General features: G+C 36.8%; 2 protein-coding genes and 1 long non-coding RNA gene across 3 annotated transcripts; 2 read left to right on the plus strand and 1 right to left on the minus strand.

Annotated features, from left to right (window-relative positions):
* Window positions 1-398: 398 nt before the first annotated feature.
* Window positions 399-2,013, plus strand: LOC148771092 (uncharacterized). Its single transcript, XR_016031026.1, has 2 exons — window positions 399-866; window positions 1,695-2,013. It is a non-coding gene; the product is annotated as an uncharacterized LOC148771092 (long non-coding RNA).
* Window positions 2,014-7,983: 5,970 nt separating this feature from the next.
* On the plus strand, window positions 7,984-14,663 carry LOC105954906 (actin-interacting protein 1-2). Its single transcript, XM_012978590.2, has 6 exons — window positions 7,984-8,687; window positions 10,752-10,913; window positions 11,262-11,448; window positions 12,369-12,791; window positions 12,887-13,294; window positions 14,068-14,663. Exons 1-6 carry the CDS (start codon window positions 8,296-8,298, stop codon window positions 14,323-14,325), a joined length of 1,830 nt encoding a protein of 609 aa, XP_012834044.2. The 5' UTR covers window positions 7,984-8,295; the 3' UTR covers window positions 14,326-14,663.
* A 6,963-nt stretch (window positions 14,664-21,626) lies between these two features.
* LOC148771093 (uncharacterized) lies at window positions 21,627-24,253 on the minus strand. Its single transcript, XM_088817485.1, has 4 exons — window positions 24,249-24,253; window positions 23,258-24,174; window positions 22,509-23,170; window positions 21,627-21,650 (listed from the first exon to the last, which is right to left on the minus strand). Exons 1-4 carry the CDS (start codon window positions 24,251-24,253, stop codon window positions 21,627-21,629), a joined length of 1,608 nt encoding a protein of 535 aa, XP_088673611.1.
* Window positions 24,254-26,744: the final 2,491 nt, after the last annotated feature.

Raw genomic sequence — 26,744 nt, forward strand, 5'->3', positions numbered from 1 at the left:
CATTTTATCAATTTTGCAAACAATTCTAACTTCCCTAATTAATGCTCTGCAAAAATCCAAAAACAATGGTGGTGAAGGGAATCTTCTAATTGATAATTTTATCAAGTTGTGTACTCGCGTCTGGAATATTGGTGTGTCTTGGATAGCACGAGCAAGCGCGTACGGTCTAGAATGGCAATTTTGAGATTTTCATAGATGCAAAGAAGGGATTATTTTGGAAGCCTGTTCAAAGCTATAAAAAAGGGAATTTTGCCCTAATATTTGCGGGCGATTTGACGCAACTTTGGAGAAGAGAATGACACACGATTTGATAAAGGGGAAATAAACAAGGGGAAATGAGTGATAACCCCCTACTTTTCAAAATATATATGAGGAGCCCCAACAATTTTTTCTTTCCTAGTTAAAAATCCAAAATCTGATCTTAATTAGTGTGACTCCCCTAGACAACTTGAAAAACCTATTTTACCCTTTTAGTTTTAATTCAATACATAAAACCCTAGCCCCAACCTTCTCTCTTTCAGTCACACGTATCAGCCGTTATCCCCACCCCCTCTTCATATCTCTCTAACTCTCTTTCTCTCTCTAACTCTCTATATCGACAAACTCTCACCCCACCGCTGCTCCGCCAGATCTGCTCACCCGCCCGCTGCTCCGCCACCGCCTTGCGACGCCGCTCCCCCACCGACGTTCACCGATGCTCCGCAAGCAGCCGCCGCCCGCCGACGCGCTCCCTCCGCCACCGTCTGCCACCGCTGCCCCCCACGCTGAGAACAAATCCATATTCCACCGCACGAGATCCGTATTTCACCGATGATTTGTACGAGACGAAGAAGAGCGTGGAGAAGTACGAGATCTACATCTTCAAGGTGCTCCGTTTTCTATTGTTTTGTATTATTTTTCCCCTGCTCCGATCCGTTTTCCCCGTCTTTGTTTTAGATTCGTTTTATATTTTTCGTGCTCCGTTTTCCCCATCTTCGTTTTAGATTCGTTTTATATTTCCTCGTCTTGTTTCAGATTCGTTTTATATTTTCCCATTCTCTGTTTTCCCCATCTTCGTTTGAGATTCGTTTTATATATATTTCCTAGTCTTCGTTTCAGATTCGTTTTATATTTTCCCGTTCTCCGTTTTCTCCATCTTCGTTTTAGATTCGTTTTATTCCCCTACGGATTTGGGAGGTTTTGTTCATTACGTGATTTAATTTATCAAGTTTCTATGGTTTGTCTTAGTACCAAGGTGGTAAATTGGAAACTGCACAAAGCCCAATAATTGTGTTTTGATTTTTTTTTTTCCTGTATTTTTTTTTTATTTTTTTTTTTATTTTTTTTTTAAATAAAGTATAATGGATGTTGTAGCAGTATCTGGCAGAGATTGCATAATTCATTATCTTAAACAGTTGTGAACTTTTTTTGTGGTGTAGATGAATTTTATTCATATACATATATAGTCATATGATCGTATACATATAGTCATATATAGTCACATATAGTAACATGAATGAACTACATGTGACTATAGTTGACTACATATAGTCATATCTAGTCATATGCAGTAACAACTACTTGTGACTATAGTTCACCAAAATAAATTTATCAAAAAAATGTATTTCATTGTTTTTTTGTATTTTTTCACGTAATATAATTCGCTTGTTCCATTTTTGTTCTTCGTTTTCTTTAACTTGTATTTTTTGTCACAGGTTTTGCTTTGTGTAACATTATGAGATGCAAAGAATAAGATGCACAGAAGTGTCATGTGACGTTTCATTGTAGATAATTGTAGATAACTATAGTCACGTGTAGTAACATATAGTTATATATGTGTTATGTGTTTTTTAATGTATAGTAATGCGTGTTCATGTTTTGAAGATTTTATGGATGTGATTGTGTTTTCGTTTTTTTTTTGGGTTACTTGATTTATAATATCAAGATTGAAATTGTAAATTTTGTTGTTCGTGTAGATTAATTTTGGTAAAAAAACAGTACATGATTACATAACATGATTGTGGTATATAACAATTATGTGTAGTATAATATAGTCATGTGTAGTCAATTTCGGTACAATAAATTTATCAAAAAAATTAAAAAATTAAAAAAAAATTAAAAAAAAAATAAAAAAAAAAAATTGAATTAAAAAAAATAAAAAATTTAAAAAATTAAAAAAATTAAAAAAAATAAAAAATAATAAAAAAAAACAGAAAATATGGTATATATAAAAGAATAATAATAAAATAAACATTTATATCTTTTTATTATAAAAATCTGTAAAAATGATAAATGCAGGCCCAAAATCTAAATGCAGTTTGGCATTATGCTGAATGCAGGGCGAAAATAATAATGCAGTTGGGCGAAAATGCACATAAGGGCACAATAGTACTTTTGCCTCTCCAGGGGTTATCTCAAAGGAAGAATTTTAGGGGTGGACTTATCCCTATATATTTTCCATGCTAGGGGTGTATATCAAATGGACCCAATAAACAATACCCCTTAAATGAAAAATATTTTGAAATAAATTGAATTGACTTTTAGAGACTTTTGCCTACACCCAAGTTTCATTTTTAATTAATGAGACCCCTTAACCAGGCATGATAAGACTAAAGTGTCCTTATGTGGTTAGGTTTTTAAGGTGATACAATTTTATCTCACTCTCTCTCTCTCTCTCTCTCTCTCTCTCTCTCTCTCTCTCTCTCTCTCTCTCTCTCTCTCTCTCTCTCTCTCTCTCTCTCTCTCTCTCTCTCTCTCTCTCTCTCTCTCTCTCTCTCTCTCTCTCTCTCTCTCTCTCAATTTCTCTTCTTTTTTTCTTCTTCTTTTATACTGATTTGTATACCCGCCGGCGTGCTCCTTCATCTTTTTCACACCACCGCCATAGTCCGCTCATCATAGCCACCGTTGTTCGTGCACTCGTCACCGCCGGAGTCAATAATACATTTTTAACCGCCGGACGGCCGAAAGCTAATGCATGAGGCCCTCCTCCGTACAAGTGGTGGCGGCGGTGCCTCCCCCACCTCGTCGCCGCCCTTCGTCGGATGCGTTACATGGAGATTTCCCTTTTTCGTTCTCTCTCGAGTTTTCAATTTTTTTTTGTTCCAGATTTGTCCACCACCACCACCGTAGTCACGTCCCCACTCTCTCTTTCATTCACCGTCGTTGTCGCCGCCTCCCCTCCCTCCTTTTCGTTATTTTTTTTTCTGTCCAGATCTGAAACAGCAGCATCAACGTGACTACTCTGGTTCGAATATGACTATTGTTGATTCACTCAATTAGTGATTTATTATTTTCTCGTGTTCGTTGTCTCTCTCGATTTCTCTCTCTTTACACCACCATCGTCTCCAGATAGATTTGTACACCACCATTACCGTCGTCGCTCGTTGCCGCCGCCTCCTCATTCATTTCCAAGTAAGGCTCTTTCTCCTTTTTTCGTTATCTTTCTCGATTTCTCAGTTTTTTTTTCCAGATTTGTCCACCACCACCGTCGCTGCCTTTCTCACTCTCTTTCCTTCACCACCGCCGTTGTCGTCGACTCCCCATGCCTCTCTTTTGTCATTTTTCTATATTATTTATGTATTTTTCGATTTTTTTTCCAGATCTGAACAACAACAGTAACATGACTAAAGTCATATTCGAATATGACTATAGTCATATTTATGGATTTCCCGAATATGACTGTAGTCATATTCGAATATGTTATACTTTCTCGTTTTCAAGTTGACTTCTAATAACAAGATTCAAAATTGTTATTTTTTGTGTGGATTTTAATTGGATTGTTTTCGTAAACAATAGAAAATCTTCGTTGTTTTATATACTTTGGTAAACGTGACTATACCTCACTATATAATCGAAATTTTTAAGTTGAAAATTTAAAAATTGCAATATAAAGAAAGAGTATGTCTACATAGTCACATATAGTCATATTCAACTATAGTCATATTCGGAGTTGTAAACCTGTCGAGAAAAAAAAGTCAATTTTTTGTTTAAAAAAAATTAAAAAAATATTAAAAAAAAATGGCTAAATAATCCGAAAATAAAAAAAATAAAAAAAAAATTATTATTCTTTATTTGGTAGCAAATTTTTAGGAATTTGGAAGCAGATTTTTAGAAATTAGATTATTATTATGGAAAGAGAAGAAAAAAAAAGAATAATTGAGCTAATTATGCTAATTGACATAAGGGTAGAATTGAGAATAAAATTTCTATGGGTTATCACAAAGAAAGATTTAAGGGGTGGACTATCACCATTTATTATATATATATATATATATATATATATATATATATATATATATATATATATATATATATATATATATATATATATATATATATATATATATATATTACAAACCTATAAAGATGTAGTGCGTTGATGAATACTAATTTATTAAACATTTTGATTTTTTTTTTCCGAACAAAAGCGCACAAAACGACGCCGTTTTTGATGAAAATTAAATCTCCAACGCAAAGCGTAAATGCATTTTAATTTTGCTTTATATTTATTGCTATAATATTATGGTCCGACCAAAATTAGTGGGCCCTTTTATTTTCCATTCTCTTGTCGATTGCCATCCTTCACCCACCCACACACTCACGCGCCATACGTCATATTAGATTTTGTTTTTTGTTTTTTTTAATACTGTCACTCATCAACATTGCACTTTAATTTCTCTTCCGACGGGCTTGCAGTCCTGCTTTTCCATCGTGTCCTCTCAATGTTGACGTCTGTACCAGAAGTATAGGTTAATTAATTTTTTTATCCTCTCTCTCTCTCTTGTTTATCCCATTCTTTGTTCTTCAGCAGCGTTGCATCTCCCCCATTTTCTCTCTAAAAAAGTGAAGAGTTGAAATTTGTTGTTGCTTGAATTTAAAAAAAAAAAAAAAAGAAATTTGTTGTTGCTATTGTTTTCTCATTGGTCAATCAAGTTAGGTTACCAGTTTTGTGTTTGAGCTATGCCTACTATGTGTTTGGTTTCTTTTGAATCCAAATGCCCTTGGCTTCGTTGTTCTCTGAATTTAGTTTTATTGCCTTTGTTTCTTGACAAGTTCTTCCTCGATTTCGATAGGTTCGCTGATTCTATTTTGAAAAAAAATGTTATTATTTTTTTTCAAGAGTGCAAAGTGCCAAAAAACTCTATTTCGAGGGTGGAAAGTGGGATTAAGCCATAAGTTATATATTAAGTAAAAGGATGCACCTATTTGCAATCTCAAAATTTCTAAGGGCAAGACCTTACTTCATGCAAGACCAAAATATAGATAAATTTACTAAGAGCAAGACTGAAAATTACAAATATAACCCCAATATTAATTTTGATATTATTTATTAAAAAAAGGCCTAATTGCTATTGCAAGACCAAAACAATAAAAAAAAAAATACGAAAAACGACCATTCTTCTTCACCGACAAAACCCAACCTCTTTTTCTTCACAATCATTCTACACATTTTCTCGAAAAAAACTCTTTCATATTCTCCAAAATCCCTCATCAAACAAAACCCCCAAATCTTTCTAAAACTTGCAAAGGAAGATATTATGGACACACAAGACATCAATATGGGTGATTCTAAGGTCGAAGAACACAATGGGTTAAGAAATATTGTATATTTTTTTTTAGCTTTGCGATCTTTTTTCACGTTTTTTCGAAAATAATTTCCCATACAACAAATATTCAACATTTACAAGTTAGTATTTAGCTATAAAACCGACATTATAGAGTCGAATTTTTCAGTTTCTTAAAATTTCAACACCAGCATGTCGTTTTAATTGCTAAAATCGACACATTGCTGTCGAATTTTGAACAAAATATCGACACATAAATGTCGAAAAAAATGCAAATAATCGACAACAACTTATTGTCGAAATTTAGTGAAAAATTCGACACTAGTGTGTCGAAATTTTACAAGGTGGCGGTCGACTTCATCGGCGACGGTGGCGAAGCTGCAAGTGGTCCTCTTCTTTCTTCCCTCCCTTTCAATTCTGTTTTTTATTTTTTTTAAATTTGGTCTTGCAAGAGTAATTGATAGAATTAAGTTTTATTTTATTTGTATTTTACTAAGGTCATTGTAGTCCTTTTACACTTAATTTGGTACAAAATTTAATTTGATCTTGCCCTAAGTAAATTTTGTGATTGCATATAGTGGCGGCCTAAGTAAAATCATATAAGTTGAAAATGATGGATTGGGAAAAAAAATGGACTATTAGTGAGAACCCCCTATAGCATTATTTTAATGAGGATGGATCCAACTCCTTTTCCTTTATTAATGAGAGATCCATCATTTTTTTATTCTCAAATTTTCCCTTTTTTTTTTTTTCATTTTTTATGTATTTCTTATTTAAAAAAAATATTTAAAAAAAATATTTTTTTAACTTTTTATTATATTTTTAAAAACTATTTTTTTACTATACTTTTTTGTCTTCAGTTAAAACAACTATATTTCGATAAATCAACTATTATTAAGAACAAGTGTTATTAAAACAATTCTGATTAAAACAACTATATCTCCCCAGCAACTCTCATTTATCAAAACCAACTATTTGTTAAATTAACTATTTACAATCAACTAAAAAATAATAAAAATAACTATATTGTTGCACGAAAACAACTACATTTTTGTACGAAAACCACTATATTGTTGTTAAAAAACAACTATATTGTTGTACAAAAATATCTATAAATTTGTAAATAACAGCACACAATTTCAACAGAAACTAACATCCATTATACTATTGATTGAACACAAAATTAGTCTTCAATATAAGAATTCAACCAAAAACTCCAACTAAGAAAATTAAGATTCGAGAATTGGGTTAAAAAAAATCAGAGAAGAAGAAGAACAACAACAACAACAATGAAACAATGTTGGCGGTGGTCTCTATTGAGGTTATATCCACCTTAATATAATTAAGGGTTAATCACAAAAATCCCATGACAAGGACACCTAATTAAAACAGGGACATCCAACTTTTTTTTCTTTTAAATAAATCCAGCTCATTCAAACTTATTTGTAAACAAGGAAAATCCTTTTATATATACCAAAATTAACAACAATTCATTGAAACCCAATTCAACTCTAATTTCATGATTTACACTCCAATTTAGCCCAATTTCATCAATGAACCAATTTTAACCCTAATTTCAATTTTGACCCCAATTTTGACCCGCCACCACTGGAGACCGCCGGTCGCCGCCGTTGACCACCTCTCTCCGGCGTTGACTTTTTTTTTTGTATTGAAAACTTTTTTTTTCTTGAAATTTTTTTCCGGCCGGTCAACTGTCGTTGACCGCCGGGTCTCCGGCATTGAATTTTTTTTTTCTTAAAAAAAATATTTTAATTAATATTACTGTCTTGGCTGCTAAATTACTGTCTCCGGCAGTTATTTAACTGTTAATTGACTTTTTTTTTTTAAAAAAAATTCTTAAAAAAAATTATTTTAATTAATATTACTGTATTGGCTGCTAAATTACTGTCTCCAACAGTAATTTTACTGTCTTAGACAATAATATTAATAATATTACTGTTCGGGAAAATAATATTCATAATATTACTGTCCCAAACAGTAATATTACTGTCTGAGACAGTAATTTAGTAACCAAGACAATAATATTATTTAAAATATTTTAATCTAAGAAAAAAAAAATTCAAAAACAAAAATGTTCGCCGGAGACCGGCGGTCAACGGTGGTTGACCGGCCGGAATAAAAATATAGGAAAAAGAAAAGTTAAAAAAAAAAGAAAAAAAAAAGTCAACACCGGGAAAAAAAATTCAGAAAAAAAAATTATTTTCTGAAAAAAAAATATATCGGGGTTAATGTGATATATTTGTTTAAATCCGGGGTCAATGTGTAATATTAAAGAAGCTAGAGCATAATAAATGGAATTGATAAGAATTATATTATGGAGGGTATCTTAGACTAAAGACACGGGGATTGATTTATTTGAGAGACTGTTTTTTTTGTGGACCAATGTGCATTTAAGTCCTATGTGATGGACCTTTTTGCCATTCGCCCCACAACTAAATGAAGTAGGGGATTTCACTAATTATCCAAAAAAAAAAGAAAAAAAAAGGAAAGAAGAAATGCCAAAGTCTAAATTGGGGCACCAGTTAACAACTTACAACTGCTATTTCTTACCTGGCAGCCATTTAATTCACCACGTTGCCCAAATACACAGCAAATCCTATAAATAATCTCAAATAGCAATTCCTCATTCCCAATCATCTTCCACTCTCACTTTTCAACCATCTGAAAAAAGTAACCCTCTGAAGAACAATCCCCACACCAGATAAGGGCAAAGACAAAATCGGAAACGAAAATGGCGCAGCTAGCAGAAACATTCGCGTGCGTGCCGTCGACGGAGCGTGGCCGGGGCATCCTGATATCGGGCGACCCGAAATCCAATTCAATACTGTATTGCAACGGGCGATCCGTCATCATTAGGTATCTCGACCGTCCGTTGGAGGTCCAGGTGTACGGCGAGCACGGCTACCCTGCCACGGTGGCGCGGTACTCGCCCAACGGAGAGTGGATCGCGTCCGCTGACGTGTCGGGTACGGTGCGGATCTGGGGGACCCGCAACGAGTTCGTGCTGAAGAAGGAGTTCAGGGTACTTTCGGGTCGGATCGACGACCTTCAGTGGTCCCCTGATGGGGAACGCATTGTCGCCTCCGGTGACGGCAAGGGCAAATCCTTGGTTCGCGCCTTTATGTGAGTCTCCTCTCCTTTTCCAACATTAATTTTTTCATATATATATATGTTGATGCAAGTTCAATTTCCATATTTATGTGCACGAATTTTGGATGAGAGATGGAAAATTGAAACATTTTCTGTTATTATTCCAACAAGTAAATTGGAGCAACAGCACATAGTGTGTGTGTGTGTGTGTGTGTGTGTGTGTGTGTGTGTGTGTGTGTGTGTGTGTGTGTGTGTGTGTGTGTGTGTGTGTGTGTGTGAGTGTGTGTTTGTGTGTGTGTGTGTGTGTGCAGTCCGTTTTATTCTTAAACGTATTCTTGGAAATGGTTTGCTATCACGAATCGAAAGTCGTATTCTTAAACGTATTCTTGGAAATGGTTTGCTATCAACAAATCGATAAGGTGGCATTTTGACGGAGATTTGAGGATTTTAATCTATCATGAAAGAATTACTGAACTTGTTCGAATGATTTCACAATTACAATGAATTTTAAATGTTTTAGCTTCTATTTGAGCTGTTTAACAAGTCATTACAGTAGTTTTTTTTTTACAAATAAAACGGAGTAATAAGATGTGCTACTCAGTAGCTAATGCATTAGTATCTATAATATTTTTAGGTGACTTATTAGTTATTACATAATCTTTTAGGCTATGCCGATGAGGTGTATCGGAGATATTTGCTAACCGAAGTGTATGAATTTTTTGGGTCCTAATTTGAATAAAGATGACAGATATGACGTTAGTTTGGTTGGATGATGGGACAAGAAACCTGAATCTTAGTGTCAATACCACCTCTCTCGTCTAATCCTAGTTTTGAATTGCAAATTCCGCATCATCCTTTGCTAAACATGTAGGCATAAAATCATGTTTGAAAAAGGTCGGCCGGTCATTCAGCACATTGTTAAAGGTTAGGGACACAGTGCCTGCTTTTAACTCTCTTTTTTATTCTGTGACTAACATGATAACTGACTTTGAGTTAGCTCTCTATCACATTTAAGGGATGCTCTGACTTAGGTTTTCGATTCAGGAGATTAAAACAATGAGATTTTCCCTGTTCTTGTCAACGAATTAAGTGATACTTTCAATATGACTAGAAACAAACAATGTTATCAATGTTTTTTGGGACATTGATCTTTCAAATTACCAGAATGGCCCTTCGGCCAGAATTATGCATTAAAATCTGGCTCGCCGAAGCTTCAAAACTCAACTCCAAACGGCCCTTCAGATATAACAGAATCATGCTTTAATTCCTGGCTCTAGAGCAAGCTCTGTCAAAAAAGTTTCTTTGAGATATCTCTGGGACATAGTCTCGTTATTGTTCGTTCTGGGCTAGAGAATTGTAGAGACATTGTTATTGATGCAATAGGGTGTCAAACTTTGTCAACTCTTAGAAATTGAGTTTTGTTGCACTGGTGGTTTCAGGTTTTCTTTTTTCTGTCTGGTTACTCGGCCTCCAATTCAGAGATTTAGCGAAATTGCATCGGGCATCCTCTTAGTATCGAATCTCAGTTGGATATCCCACAGCAGCTGTAAAAATATTTCAGCACTATAATATAAAGCTTTCCTCTTTCTAGTTTTGAGTCTTTTTAATTATTTGGTTTCCTACTTGTAACGAGGCACAAATTTTGGATAAGGTTATCTCAACTTCTTTGTTCGTAATCTTATAGCAATCAGCATTAGATGGCTAATAAAATCAAACTCGTAATCTTGTTTATTAATTTGGGTTTCATGTTGCATCCTGTAATATAGTCTTCAGTCTTTGGAGAAGGGCTCAAATGACAAGGCAAACTGAAACACGATATTCTACTTGGGTAATATTTGATATACACTTCCAATGAACAAGGTTCTGATACATGAATGTATACCGTTGACTGATCATTTTTCTAATGCTTTGATTAGCTTTGGTAGATCCACAATTTCCTTCAAACTATCTTCACGCAGAATATATATATTTAAACATTTCCTTTTCAGAACTATCTCTGCTAGCACTTCTTGTATATATTATCTGAGTAAATTGTTGGGTTTTCATTAGTTCCACGACGTTACAATTCATAGCTCTCTTATCCAACTTTATTTGCAGGTGGGACTCAGGAACTAATGTTGGAGAGTTTGATGGGCACTCGAAAAGAGTTTTAAGTTGTGCATTTAAGCCAACAAGACCATTCCGAATCGTAACATGCGGCGAGGACTTTTTGGTTAACTTCTATGAAGGACCTCCATTTAAGTTCAAGCTGTCTCATAGGTTCCTCATCTCTTCTGTTTAATTAGAACTTGATATTTTTCCTATCCATGCACACTATACATTATAAGAGCAACAAGGTGATTTAGTTTTTAGATTTAGGACTTGCTCTTGAAATTGATTTATTTGATTACTGGTGAATGTTATTAAAGGGATTCTTACATCTATGAGTAGAAAAACTTCCGATTCTTTATTTATGCAATACTACTTTTCTTTCTCCTATAACATATTTTTAGAGTAGGAATAACTTCTTTTATTTACTTGCTAAATGGTACTATTGTGTGTGGGGGCTATTCTTCCTCCTGTTGTTGTTTTTGACTTCTCAATGTTTCATGGTACTTTGGCCTGCAGGGATCACTCAAATTTTGTAAATTGCGTTCGTTTTTCGCCAGATGGGACGAAATTTATCACAGTGAGCTCTGACAAAAAGGGTATAATATTTGATGCAAAAACTGCAGACATAATTGGAGAGCTATCTTCTGAGGATGGCCACAAAGGCAGCATATATGCAATTAGTTGGAGCCCTGACAGTAAACAGGTATTTCTGACATGACATGTACACAACTCTAGTATGTCAGTGCAATTGTTTCCTGACTCTCGATTTGAGATTCTGACTTGGGGAAATTGCTTACTTAATGAGAATTAACTAATAGTGAAATTGGAAAAATTGGATGTTATATAGAACATGGAAACCACCTAAACAAAGAAATTTATTGCTTCAAATCGGAAAAATGGAGTTTTTGTATGCTGATATTACCTTATACACCGTCCTTCTGGGATCTTATACATCTTTATCCGGCAGAAAAATTAAATGACATAAGGCCATTATTGTATTAATCGACCGAACCTATAGACTAGATGAATATTTCCAGTACATGCAATTGATGAATAACATGGCAACTTTTTCGTTACACGTTTCATATAAATTCTGTTTTGGACATCATTTTGTTAGTAATTTATGTTTTTTTTTTTCTATTACATGTAGAAACTGTGACGTTAGGCCTATTTTCATATGATGTGCACCTAAGTGCCAATATGAGAACGAAATAAAAGAATGTTAACATTCAATACGAATATGGAAGTCAGTAAACATCCTTTTCTTAGATATTATAGTACTTATATCAAACATAAATATGTATAATCTATTTAACCGCAGTTAAGTGAAAGCTAGGGTGCAAAAACAAATTAAGATAACTATAGAAAAGCTTAGTTTTCCTAAGAGTGTGTACCACACATTGAATCAATGAAGTCGTAGATTCTTGACCATTTACTTACTTCATATTAAATTCTATAATGTGTTAGTGTTTCGTAGGACTTTAATAGCATATATTACACCGCCAAATATTAAGAAAATAAGTTCAGCCAAATACGTGTTAAACATGCCGGGTATATTCAACTTAATTTTTCTGTTTAATAGTCAAATTTCCGTTTTCCTGACTAGTAAAATTTAACTCTCAGGTGCTAACAGTGTCTGCCGACAAGTCTGCCAAAGTGTGGGAGATATCGGATGATAATAATGGAAAGGTGCTGAAAACATTGACATGCCCCGGTTCTGGTGGAGTGGACGACATGTTAGTCGGCTGTCTCTGGCAGAATAATCACATCGTCACTGTTTCTCTTGGCGGCACTATTTATTTGTACTCGGCCACCGATCTTGATAAAGCTCCCCTCGAACTATCTGGGCACATGAAAAATGTCAGTTCGCTGGCGGTGCTGAAAAGCGACACGAAATTTATATTGTCCAGCAGTTATGATGGTTTGATAGTTAAGTGGGTTCAGGGTACTGGATACTATGGAAAATTGGAGAGGAAGGGGATTTCTCAAATTAAATGTTTCGCTGCTGTTGAAGAAGAAATCGTGTCATCCGGATTCGACAATAAGGTCAGAATTATTTGACAGTGCTTATCCTTATATTTGGCGGTGCTGAATGTACTAATAATGATTATGCTTTCTCTTACTTTATTATCTGACAAAAGGTTTGGAGAACTTCTCTACAAGGAGACCAGTGTGGGGATTCAGATAGCATCGATATTGGCAATCAGCCAAAGGACTTGAGTCTTGCCCTTCTTTCTCCCGATCTTGCGTTGATTGCAACCGAGACCGGTGTTACGCTACTCCGTGGTACAAAAGTTGTGTCCACTATTGACCTTGGATTTACTGCAACAGCATGTACTATTTCACCGAATGGAACTGAAGCAATTGTGGGTGGTCAGGATGGAAAATTGCATGTCTACTCTGTCACAGGTGATACTCTTAAAGAAGAGGCTGTTCTTGAGAAACACCGTGGAGCCGTCACTGTCATTCGCTATTCTCCAGATGTTTCCATGTTTGCTTCTGGTGATGCTAATCGAGAAGCTGTCGTCTGGGATTGTGCTTCCCGAGAGGTAGCGATTCTTACTTTTGTGCTTTTTACACTTACAAACACTAATTGATGATGAAGAATTAATAATCAATACGTACTTAAAACTACATTGATCTTATTCAGAAGAGGGCTTTAGATGTTTCTTAAGTATAGCTCAAATCAGCTTAGGGATAGGTTTCCTAAATTATACCCCATCATTGAGTCCGATTTGAGTTGAACATTATTAATTCGCTTTAGTCTGTGACCCTTTAGGTAGCTGGATGAGGGAAAATACTTTGCGGAATTAAATGTAATTTTAATTAGTCACGGCAATTCTTATAAACTAATGGATGACAGCTAGTGGTTATACTCCAAAGTTTGTATGTATCTCCTTTATCATGCCTCTTTTTACCTGATGCAAGGGAGTGTTGCTATATCTCCTCAATTTTGCGACATTTTTGTGAGGAATGATAGTTGTAATTAAGTAATTACCGGCGAATGTGATGGATGTTTTACTAATTTATTTGTCTTTTCCTCCTACCTTGGAAACAAAATTCTTAACACTTAGCCTCTTGGTGGCTGCATTTTGCAATAGAGATTAAAAAAAAAAACGATACCAAATAGTTTCCCTCGTTTAATTAGTTGTTACAATTATTTGAATTGTTGAAGTTGTTAGTTTAAATATTTATTTACTTGTTAATATTATCATCATCTATTTGTTGTTGTTGTTTATTATTTGTGTTGTCTGTTTCCGTTGATGTATTATCATCTATCAGATATCCACCTAAGCATATACAATACATACATATTTTCCAGGTGAAGGTTAAAAATATGCTATACCATACGGCCCGAATAAACTGCTTGGCTTGGTCTCCAAATAGCAGCATGGTTGGGACTGGATCACTCGACACTTGTGTAATTGTGTATGAAGTAGAGAAGCCAGCTTCTAGTCGGACAACGATAAAGGCAGCTCATTTGGGCGGAGTTTATGGTTTGGTTTTTACTGATGACGAAACTGTCGTTAGTTCTGGTGAGGATGCTTGTATCCGTTTGTGGAAGATTACACCTCAGTAAACGCTTACAACTTGATTCTTCGTTTCCTGTAAGTGTGGGGAAGAAACAACATTAGCCTATATTATTCATAAACGAGGCACACAATACCAGTGTTAAATGAACAACTCTCTCTTGGCGCCGTTTTTAAGTAGGAGTGTAGAGAGATTGTTACTTCTTTTGTTTGAAATGTTATTTGCTTTTTTGTTGTCTTGTTGCTATTTTTAATTTTGTAATTAGTTATTTGCAAATGGTGGTTTGCTTTTTTGGAGTTCATTACGTACAAGTCACAAGATGATCTTTCAGTTCCTACATGTTTATGAAGTAACTAATGGAATTATTTGGATTTCGTTTTTTTACAACTATATTTTGCTTTGAAATTTTGAGTCTGGGATCACTTCGTTTTCGACAATGTTGTATACATGATGATTTTCTAGACCAAAAAAAAAATAAAAAAAAATACTGGATACTTCAGTCTCGTTAAAGGTTCCATGTGTGTTCTTTCGTGTATTTATTTATAGGGGCAATTTGCTAAACACCACTGAACACTAAGTAATTAAAAGTCCTGATTCATAAAAGACCAATTTTATTGAACTTGCATATATAACATTTAATTACTACACAAAAAAATATAAATTTAACTCCGAGATTGCATTGAAAAAATACATTAGTTATGAAGCCTGAAAACCTCAAAGTTAAACAGTATCAAATTTACATCCATGTATCTAATTGGTGGTTGGCATCTCAAATCGACAAAGTGGGCAATAATGACTAGTGCTCAGCCACTTCTTGATGCAGTAGTCGTGATAAACATGCGAACACGGCATGCTTAACGCTTCTTCAAAATCATTGTTGCCGCCTGGTGAGAGATCTTCCAAACAAATCGAACAACTAGTCTTCTGATTGGAATCAATGGCCACCTTCTTCAACGACGACATTATCGATGAATCCGCCGCGGGAACCATACAATTAAATTGCTCATCATTAATTTCCCCAAATACAATATGTTGGTTATCCACCAACACGTCCAAGTAAATATTATCCAAAACTCCGCCCTCTGCGAGAATATCGATGTAGACGTTTGCCAGTGTTGTCGCCAGAAGATGATCAGCCAAGTTTCTGCGCAAATCGTAATCGTCTAAAACGCCCCTCAGCTCGAAATCCATGACTCTGCGTAATTCATCGAGACACCGAAACTGCACGCGGCTCACTCCAAAGGAGAAATTGGTTGTGGATTGATTGGATCGTCTAACAAATTGTGGATATTCTTGAACTGGATGTGGAATAATCCACTCGGAAAAATCAGTTCTCCAAGTGAAGTTCAAGTTGATTTCCGATTGATTATTGTGATTTGTGATCGTAAGTTTCTTGTGGAGTGGTGAATCCCATGTGGGTAAGATCGCAGGAGAGCGCTTGTTGGCGGTAATCTTGATTGTCACCCATGGTATTGCTCGTGCGAGAAAAAAATTTACTGCTATACGTTCTCTGCTATACGTTGTCTCTGGATGAGAAGATATATAGATTATTAAGAGCTAATAGCACAGACCCCCTTGTGTTATTTCTAATTGCCAAAAAAGTCCTCGTGATAAAACAATTCGCAAATAACCCCTTATGTTGTGTTTTATATTGCACACTGCCCCATTTATCAAATTTAATTGTTGACTTCAAGGAAAAGACAAAATTATCCCTGTTTAAATAAAACAAAGTACCAAAACCTAATTAAAATAATTGTCGGCCGAAACAAAGAAACAATTAGAGTAAATATCTAGGTCGAGATCCGGCGACGGAGGTTCTTCAGGTTTCGCCATTACGTTTGGTGCTCCGTTTGTATACATCTACCGGTACTCTGAGAAATTATCCCGGTCAGACGGCGGACAGATGAAGGCCTCTTTAACTCTCGTCGCGTCGGTGGTCGCCGCTTCTACCGCCGCCTTTACTTCCTTTTCCTCCATTTACGATGACCGTGACGTCTCATTCAATTCATGTACTTACGAGAAAAATCAGTAAATTCACCTGCAATCTCCTCGGAGAATGGAAAATTTGCTCGAAAGTGATGGGTTGAAGTTCATAGAGCCCACAGGTGACGGCGGGGGAAGTGACGAGGCGGGCGGCGAAGCGGAGGTGGTGGCTGAGTTGGGCGGCGAAGTGGAGGTGGTGGCTGAGTTGGGCGGCTAGTTCGGAGTTTTTTGAGTTGTCCGGCAATGGTGATTTTGGGTGTGGTGTAGCCTGTAGGAGAGGGCTTTTTTGAAAGTGCAAAGGACTGAAATGAAAATTAAAAACTTCATTTTGGTTCTTATAAATAATTGAGGGTGAATTTATAATTTTTAAATTTGTAGTGAAGGGTAATTGGGTCTTCTCAGATAAAACAAAACACTCCCAGTCGCAAAATTAGCGTGTGTAACACACGATAGGCTGTTAGGGGCTTTTTCAGCTTTGACTATATTTTATAGGGGGGTTTTTGTCAATTTTTTTAACACGAGGGGTTTTATGGCAATTAGATATTACACAAGGTAGGTTATTGCAAAAAACCCAGATTATTAATGTGGTTGTATATTTTAGGTTTTGGACTTATATATATATAATATACTAGGTTAATTAACAATCCTTGGTGTACAAGGAATACTAGAGTTAAGAGTTAGAACGAGAAAAGGTATGTAGGAATGAGGATGATCAGATTTTGCAGCGTGGGAATCTACGTATTTTTGGTATGATGTATACTTTGGATCTCGTTTAATTAATATGCATGTGGATTTCTTTTTTCTATTTTTTTTTTCCTTTTGAAAAGTCTGTTTAACAGGGATATTATTAATAATTTAATATTACAAGGCATATTTTCCCAAACTATACAATGATGAGGGTATCACGTGACTTAGTAATATATATAGGGTTAATTACAAAAAGCCCCATAACAAGTGCAGTTAATTAAAATAGGGACATCCAACTTTTTTGTCTTTCAAATAAATCCAGCTCATTCAAACTTATTTACAAACTAGTATTTCACCCGTGCGATGCACGGTGATCACCTTCGAGAACAAATTTACTATTGAACAATTTAGGATCGTAAAAAAAAATATTTCAAAATAAATATAAAACTAATATAAGTAAATATGTTGTTAAACTAAACATTTGGTCCGAAGCAACATAATATTTGTTTATAACATAATGCATAAAATATTCCGTTCAACATGCCTTCTATATGAGAATGCTAGAACTAACTAAAGTAATGGAATCAAATGCACTGCACCACCTCGTTGGTCCACTTAAATCAAACAGTACATAGTAGATAACCTGCAAAATTTACGTACGTCGCATTAATTGAGTTCAATGCATTCTTTATGAAACAACAATGACAATAATGCGTAATCAAGCAATATTTCCAAATGCGAATGCAGCGAATATGCTAGAAATACAAAATCACATGCAAACATACCTAAACATAAAGAGGACATACACACATTAATAAGACTAAATATCGTTATAGTAATATAAATAGACGATAATTTACGACATATACCTTCATATGCGCTGAAATACTTCTTTGTAAACAACGTTGCTAGTTGAACTCGACAACCCACCGAATTCGGACTTGATAAGGATCTTTATGCCAGATCTACTCTTGACTCTCGAGAGTGCAACGTACAACTGACCGTGGCTGAATACAGGTCTGGGTAGATACAAACCAACATGGGAAAGTGTTTGACCCTGACTCTTGTTGATGGTCATTGCAAAGGAAATCATCAGTGGAAATTGTCGCCTCTGGAACTTAATTGGCAGAGTAGAGTTCGACGGGACCAACGTCATCCGAGGAATGAAAACAACATCACCGGTATTTTTGCCGGATAGAACCTTGCAGCTAAGAACATGAGTTCCCATTCTAACAACTTGAAGTCTGGTTCCATTGCAAAGGCCTCTCGCCTGGTCGATGTTTCGTATGAGCATAACAGGAACATTTTCCTTGAGTTTCAGCCTATGTGAAGGGAGACCGGAGCAAGACACAGTGTTGAGGAATTCGGTCGTATAAATTTGAGCATTCTCTTCCGAACTCATCTCATCCTTGCACATACTATCCGCACTGAGGTACAACTTCTCTTCGCCAGGAAGGAGGGAACATAAGTATTCGTTGACAAACTCAACGCAGTCATTAGTCGGCGCAAGCACCGCCCTCCCTTGGAAGTAATCGGGATTTGATATGTTACTCAACAAATCCGGATATACAAACTGCAACAACTCCAATAATGGATCTTCGGAATCGGGAATTAGCCTGTCCTCGGGAATCTCAACAGATGCTTCACCATCGTTTTGCTCTCCCGCCTCCCCATTACCGATACTCAGTATCCAATCAGCAAACTCCTTTACTTCTTTAACTTCCGATGGATTAGAACTTGATTGAAGCCTCATATTCGTATGCAACTTTAGAACCTTACATTCTTCCCAAAGCTGAGATGAGTTGATCGTAGCGTGAACAATGTCCTGCCTTGATGCCTTCAGTACAACAGGTAAAATCTGTCTAAAGTCTCCACCAAGAACGACAACCTTGCCACCGAATGGTTTGGGAATATGCGTGATAGATCGCAAGGTCTTGTCAAGCGCTTCGAAACAATATCTATGCATCATCGGTGCCTCGTCTGATACGAACCCCGTAGAACTTGTTACGAGACCCAATACCCTACGCGGAAGCAAGATCGAAAACATCCAAAAACCAAGATTCAAGTTTGGCGGAAGCAAGGAACAATGACCCCATAGCTATAAAGAGCTAGAAACCATTATTATCAAGGTGAAATATAATATTGACCCCGTGGTTATAGAGAACCAGAAACCAATACTATGGCGCTAAGAAAGTTACAAGAATCCACTTGTAAAATCCCGAAGGTTGCTGTAGAACAGCGAAGGAGAATTAACTCTCAAAATACTCAAATATTCTTTAAAATTCGTCTTATAAAATAAGCCAAATTGGCAACCTATTTATAAGGTCTAAAAAGACTCCTTTTTCACAAGGAAAAGGACTCCTACCTAAACTATAATAAGGAAATAAATAAATAAGCAAATCCTAACCATAAAGGACTCTAAAATAATAAAAACATAATAAAACCTAAATTAAAAACGTGCATAATTAAATAAGATAACTTGATCTTCAAGTCGACTTCTCGATCACCCTTCTTAACTCGCGACATTGGGCTGTGCACGTGCATGCAATTAAAGCTCAATTTCGACACTGTTCCACTTTGAATATCTCTTCGCTCAAAACATGAAAGTTGTAGATCTTTCAGTTAGCTTTCCGAATCATTTTGAATCAGCTTAAATGGACTTTAGATGCGAGAGTTATAACTCGAATGGTGAACTCTGCCAGAATAGGCGAGAACCTCGGATGCATGGAATTCGACTTGTCCAACGAATTCTTCTCTTTCTTTTCTTCCAATTCCAAACCATAGACTCTTCAAAGGCCTGATTCAAGCCTTTACACTTCAACTTCAACACGAACAGCTCCATTAATCTCACTCGCTTTCTCTTCTTCCAATTCTTTGTCTTGGAGCTTGTGCGGATCGTATCATTCTCCCCCTCTTTAAAAGGATTCGTCCTCGAATCCGGACAAATATTCCAATTCTTAGTCTTCGATCTCGAGAGGATCGTATCATACTCCCCCTCTTTAAAAGGATTCGTCCTCGAATCCGGACAAATATCACAAGGAGTATAAACAAAATTGACTTCATGATCAACCTCCCTCTTTGGCAGCATACTAACACATCGTTGCACCACATCGCAGAACACACCATCTTGCAGCCATTGAAATGTGTACGAACATGGATATTTTGTAGCTCGAGTTCCCAATGTGTCTAACCTCTGTATAGAGAATGGATGAAGCATCTCTCTAGGCACCGCCATCTCATCAACATTCACACTGAGAGTTTGCACTTTGCTTAGCTCGGCATTAACTTCGATGCATGGCTGGCTCATATCATTCTCCACCTCTTCAAAAGGATTCGTCCTCGAATCCGAACCTTCCATTTCTTCTTCAAGTGGTGGGGCTGTTATGCACTTTTCATCCTCCTTGGGCTGCAACTCAACAATATCGTCTTGCATCCCTTCAATTTTTACACCAATGCTTTCCACGATGTCTAGAACATTTTGCTCCATGGGAATTTCAATGTTATCATTCCTCTGAGGTGGTGACACGTAAATAATCTTTTTCTCCTTTGTAGGATCATCCTCAATGTTGGACCTCAAGTTTACGAATTGCTTGCTCGGACACTCTCCTCTCTTAGTCTTAAATTGCTGCTCGGTTTTTGATTTCTCTCTTTTAGGCTTTTGCAACGATTCTCTCACCATGCTCGCTGGATAACTTCTTTGCGATTCCCACCTTGGCGAAATCCGTTCTTCTGATGTAGTAACTTGCCTCAAGCTTTGCATCTTCAATTCCCTATAATAATGGGCAGGAACGAACCTCTTTCTCATAACTGCCTTCATGGACTCCCAATCATCAATTGGTGGTTCACCACAGCGCCGCCTAGTTAACACATATTGGTCCCACCAACTAATTGCATAGTCAATGAATGCTTCGATGACAAGCTTCACTTTCTTCTTTTCTGAATAGTAATCACAATTGAATACGTGTTCAACCTTTCTTTCCCATCGAATGTACGCCTCGGGATCACTCTTACCTTGAAAGGGTGGTATAATCAATTTCATTGAGCTACGGTTTTGATCTACGCCATCTCTTTCTCGACCAAAATATCCTCGGCTCGATCTATCGAATCCAGAACCTCGTCCCATACTCTCCCTCCTTGATTTTGTAGCGTTCACACCAAAATGTCCATCACGATCTACCTCTTTATCAGGATAAGGTATAATTGGTTGGTGAACATCACGTCGTACGTACGACCCTCGAACATGTTGATCTTTGCGTAGTACCTTTAGTTGGGTAATAATTCCTTCCATCCGATCTTGGAGTTCTTGGAAGCGTTTATCCATTGGCGACATCCTACGCTGCTGAATTCTTTCTCCTTTATAACCGGCCTTCTCGGACATGAAGAATTTTTTTTTTTTTTTTTTTTTTTTTTTTTTTTTTTTCTCTTTTTTTTTTTTTACACTAATAAACCCTAACTTGGGCTGTAAGGAACTCTAATAAGAACAAAATTCGACTTTTTTTTTTTTTTTTTTTTTTTTTTTTTTTTTTTTGGACTCTAGACAAAACCTATCTTAGACTCGAAGAAACTCAAAACAAATAACCAAAAATTCAATTTTTTTATTTTTTTATTTTTGACTCTAAACAACTGAACGAATAATAAGAGAAAAGAGGACTAGAAGACTCGACAAAAGACAAAACAAAACTACGATGACACGAACAAGACTGACTAAAAAATAAAGATAAAGATAGGCGAAACCTGTTTTGGATGTTGGCTCTGGTTACCAACTGATACGAACCCCGTAGAACTTGTTACGAGACCCAATACCCTACGCGGAAGCAAGATCGAAAACATCCAAAAACCAAGATTCAAGTTTGGCGGAAGCAAGGAACAATGACCCCATAGCTATAAAGAGCTAGAAACCATTATTATCAAGGTGAAATATAATATTGACCCCGTGGTTATAGAGAACCAGAAACCAATACTATGGCGCTAAGAAAGTTACAAGAATCCACTTGTAAAATCCCGAAGGTTGCTGTAGAACAGCGAAGGAGAATTAACTCTCAAAATACTCAAATATTCTTTAAAATTCGTCTTATAAAATAAGCCAAATTGGCAACCTATTTATAAGGTCTAAAAAGACTCCTTTTTCACAAGGAAAAGGACTCCTACCTAAACTATAATAAGGAAATAAATAAATAAGCAAATCCTAACCATAAAGGACTCTAAAATAATAAAAACATAATAAAACCTAAATTAAAAACGTGCATAATTAAATAAGATAACTTGATCTTCAAGTCGACTTCTCGATCACCCTTCTTAACTCGCGACATTGGGCTGTGCACGTGCATGCAATTAAAGCTCAATTTCGACACTGTTCCACTTTGAATATCTCTTCGCTCAAAACATGAAAGTTGTAGATCTTTCAGTTAGCTTTCCGAATCATTTTGAATCAGCTTAAATGGACTTTAGATGCGAGAGTTATAACTCGAATGGTGAACTCTGCCAGAATAGGCGAGAACCTCGGATGCATGGAATTCGACTTGTCCAACGAATTCTTCTCTTTCTTTTCTTCCAATTCCAAACCATAGACTCTTCAAAGGCCTGATTCAAGCCTTTACACTTCAACTTCAACACGAACAGCTCCATTAATCTCACTCGCTTTCTCTTCTTCCAATTCTTTGTCTTGGAGCTTGTGCGGATCGTATCATCGTCCCATATAATGAGCCTCGCATTTATAAGCAATTCTGCTTGTGGACTCTGTTGTGTAATGCTGCAGGTGGAACCATCGTGCACAATGATGGGGAGTCCAAATCTAGAATGAGCGGTCCGGCCACCGGGAAGCAGCAACGATGCTATGCCACTCGAAGCAACATTAAGAACTATTTCCCCCTTCGAACGGACAGCAGCGGACAACGTTCTCCATATAAATGTCTTTCCGGTACCTCCGTGACCGTAGAGGAAGTACATCCCGCCACAATTCTTCGACACAGCATCCATGATGGCATCGTAGACCCTTCTCTGCTCATCTGTGATAGAAGAAAGATATCGTTTCAGTTCTTCAGCCATCGCAAATACATCGTAGTCCAACTCATCGAGCACTAATCGGTTCTCCGTGTCATCCATCGACGAATCTAGTGGCATCGGCATAGAGTCAAAATTCCGCAAGCTCTTGTCGTTGCTCTGTAGGATCTTCTCGATTTCTATCAACGCGTAGTTCTTCAAACTATCATCCGATAGAGTCAAATCTGCAAAGGTATAGATAGTAAGACAAATGTGTTCCGGACAAATAAGAACTTGAACAAAAAATTGTAAAATACCACACTAATCGATACCTGGATTATTATGACGTTTCTGGTGCTTGTATGTAATATCATCAGACAAATTGGACCAACATTTCTCCCAAACATGTTCCGGTCTGCTCAAACTATTAGAAAGCAGCATAACAGCGAACAACAATCTGAGGAAGTGTCCGTTTGCCCAACCGTATGCTTCTCTAATTGCACCAATGTACTCCTTATCATCTTCCAACAACCCCAAAATATAGCACGCATCCCTAAACGTCGCGTAAACATTGCCACCCACCGTTCTGATGTCCTCGTAACTTTTGCACCCTCTTTGGACGTTGAGCAACAATCTAAGATAAAAGTCTTCTCCCTTTGTCGGGGGCACATTGGTGACTCTTCCAATGGCAAACCTCTTCTTTCTTGGCACCCACACCCGAGAATCATCCTTGTACACATAATGTTGGGGAAACTCTGCGTACCGTAACTCCCTAGCTGGTGGGTAGGTCTTGTTCGCCTCGAACCACGCCAAGAACATGGTTTGCCTCGCGGTTGGCCTTTCCAAGACACTCTTTAATGATTGGTTCTCATTGAATACCAACGGTTGATTGTCGGGGAGATGGAAACTCAATCTAATGACGGGTGGATCTCGGTAATGTATTTCAAATGCAAATATCCTCCACATTGCCTCGCACGCAGACAAATATCTGCAGTCATAATACATTTTGATTTCATCACGAACAGCAGGATCAGCGTCCGTAGACGGAGGTTGGAAAAATGTTGCCGTGACACGATCGTGTCCCTTGTTGACGTATTTGAACAGATACTTTATTGACTTGCTCTGGTTGCACAACTCAATATTGATGTGGGCTCGGTATTTACTCAATAACACACGGTTGTAGGGAACCACAAATCCATTATCAAGAATAGTATTCTTCTTCCTAACCGTTCTTCCATCATCCCTTCTCCTATATACCGGGTAACCATCAGGGTCGGCCTCGGTTCGCTGTACAAACTTTTTTGGAAACCTCTATGTGCAAACGCCATCCTTCATGCAAGGTGAATTCAAATTCGCATGGCCGCACGGGCCGTGTATCATGTATTTCTCAACCAAGTTGTACATCTTTCTGTCGGTTTTTTTGTCCGGAATTTCCGCACAGATCATCCTGTCGATGTCGGCGGAGCACTTAGGTTTGGCATCGTTATCCAACCACAACAATATATGTGCATGAGGCAGACCACGCTTCTGAAATTCTATAGTACACACATCTGCGTATAAAAATAATTACGTAAATTACGTAAATTAATATGCATACTTTAATACGATACTTGATGTAATGAATTTACTCGCAAAGTAATTTATTGAAAAGAGTTCATGACTTACGTGCTCTAATTCGTCCGAATATATGTCCCTTCTTGAAATCCGTCATCAAACTGTCCAACTTCATTTTGAATACGCGGCATAGAATATCAGGGCGATCCTCCGGTCTGAGACTTGTATCATTGAGGACCCTTTGTATTTCAGGCCATTGTGGATTGCATGTAATAGTTATGAACAATGATGGAAAACCAATCCAGTTACAAATTTGAAGTGCGTCGACAAAATTATTGAACATGTACCGAGGTCCAGGAATGAAAGAACCTGGCAGAATTATGCGTTTTCCAACTGATTTTCCCTCTGTGTCCCCTTTGAAAAAACGTTCTTCAATGCCTTTGTACATGTCCACACGCAACTGGTCCTGGTTGTGCCTAATAAAATTCAACCTTTGCGACTCAATCATAGAATACGCGTCCACTCCAAGCTGTTGGAACAACTTTTTTGAATTTAGCAGTACTGGACTGTCGATGCTTCTTTTTTGGAAACGGTAAGCAAAGTATTCTCGCATGGTTAAGTTCTTTCGTTTTCCACTGTTACCTCGAGAAGAGTCTCTCAAGTCAATATCCTCTCTATATCCATCTTCCCCGTAAGGAAATATGAGCGGATACTGGAACGGCAGGTACAATGGGTGCAGTTCACTAATGCGTTGCAGCTTCTTGGACTGAGTCTCAACCACAATGTCTCTAACACCCTCTTGCGTGTCAAAATCTCCAACTATCAACGCTGCTATCTCACTCGCATTAGGGAGATTATAAGTCCTCCCATCGGTGCTACGACTCTTAACCAACTTTAGCTTAACACCTTGCAGGCCTTCTCTCGAAAATCGATCACGGGCAGCTCTATACGATTGAGCAAGGACGTTGTTCTCGTCGATCATATCCTTCAAGGATGCAACAATTTGAGTATCAAGGTTGTTCGAGCCATTTCCAGACCTACAATAAAAAATGATTAAAGAATTGCACTCGCCTCGAAATACTTCATATGTACTGTAAATGGGTGCACGAAAAATGAAATAATTTTACCTGACAGCATCAATTCTATTGCGGACTTCATTCTCCGTATCGAAGATGTAAAGTTGTGCGAATTTAGGTCGTGCACCTTCCTCTGGTAACATACTACCCAACAGGTGGTAATTCTGACCTTGAAGTAAAAATGTGTATGGTCCAGCACCCGTATTAATAGATGTTTGGACCTTTCCACCAAGTGATGTGAAAGCAAACATCATGTTGTAAGAACGAATATTGTCCTGAAAATGTTTGCTCTGCCTATCCGTACCGAAAAGTAAATTGGAAAGAGTAGGTGGGGCATTTTTCATATAAGGCAGTTGTACTTTATCTTTCTGACAACATAGAGAAAACTCGGGTCTCGATGTGTTCCTGTGCTTATCAAGGCGCTCAGCGTACCACATCATTGCACCACACGATTGACATTCATACGACTGATCTCCCAGATCGTCGTAATCTGGTATAGCGTAACATCGAATCAAATACGATAATAACAAATTACAATAATCCATAAATTTGAAAGACTAAATAATAATAATAATATAACGTTTAAAGATTAAAAAAAAGTTATTACCTTCATAATCAGCTGAATCATCGCTATTGTCGTCGTTGGAAACATACTCAGAATCTGTCAATAAAAATATTTTTTTATCATTCACTGAAATTGGTTATTGTATATTAGAACAATGTATTTGGCAAACCGCGTGTTATTTAAAAAAAAAAATAGTAGTTACCTCCACTGTCCGATGTGACATCTCGTAATGTTTGAGAATCCTCATCTTCTAGTATAGTTGGTGTATTATCCATACTTAATCCACGTGCAACCGATTGTATCCTTTTTTTACTCCTTGAAATTCTCTTTCCATGCCTATACATTAAAAATGATAATTATATATATATATATATATATATATATATATATATATATATATATATATATATATATATATATATATATATATTGCATTACTTAAAAAAATAATAATATTAACTACATAATGGAATCACGAACGTGCATATCAAAAAAAAAAAAAACAAATCACCTTCTTGTGGTTTCGTAGAATGAATTTAGAGAGTTAACTGGAATGTCATACGTTCCCGATTTAGGATCATAAGAGTGCCGGTTAGTATCTGTCCCGGGATAAAATTAAAAGTT

The sequence above is a fragment of the Erythranthe guttata genome, chromosome 4 (assembly GCF_056151865.1).
Source record: "Erythranthe guttata isolate IM_541 chromosome 4, IM_541, whole genome shotgun sequence".
NCBI classification, from domain to species: Eukaryota; Viridiplantae; Streptophyta; class Magnoliopsida; order Lamiales; family Phrymaceae; genus Erythranthe; species Erythranthe guttata.

Excerpts from the sequence above, each read along its gene's own strand:
- LOC148771093 (XM_088817485.1), bottom strand. Across the intron at positions 23,171-23,257 it reads GAAACGTCATAATAATCCAG|ATTTGACTCTATCGGATGAT; the intron begins GTATCGATTAGT and ends ATACCTTTGCAG. Across the intron at positions 21,651-22,508 it reads AGGCCTTTGAAGAGTCTATG|TCAGTCTTGTTCGTGTCATC; the intron begins GTTTGGAATTGG and ends TTTATTTTTTAG.
- LOC105954906 (XM_012978590.2), top strand. The coding sequence starts at position 8,296 with ATGGCGCAGCTAGCAGAAACATTCGCGTGCGTGCCGTCGACGGAGCGT. Across the intron at positions 8,688-10,751 it reads TCCTTGGTTCGCGCCTTTAT|GTGGGACTCAGGAACTAATG; the intron begins GTGAGTCTCCTC and ends CTTTATTTGCAG. Across the intron at positions 11,449-12,368 it reads GGAGCCCTGACAGTAAACAG|GTGCTAACAGTGTCTGCCGA; the intron begins GTATTTCTGACA and ends TTTAACTCTCAG.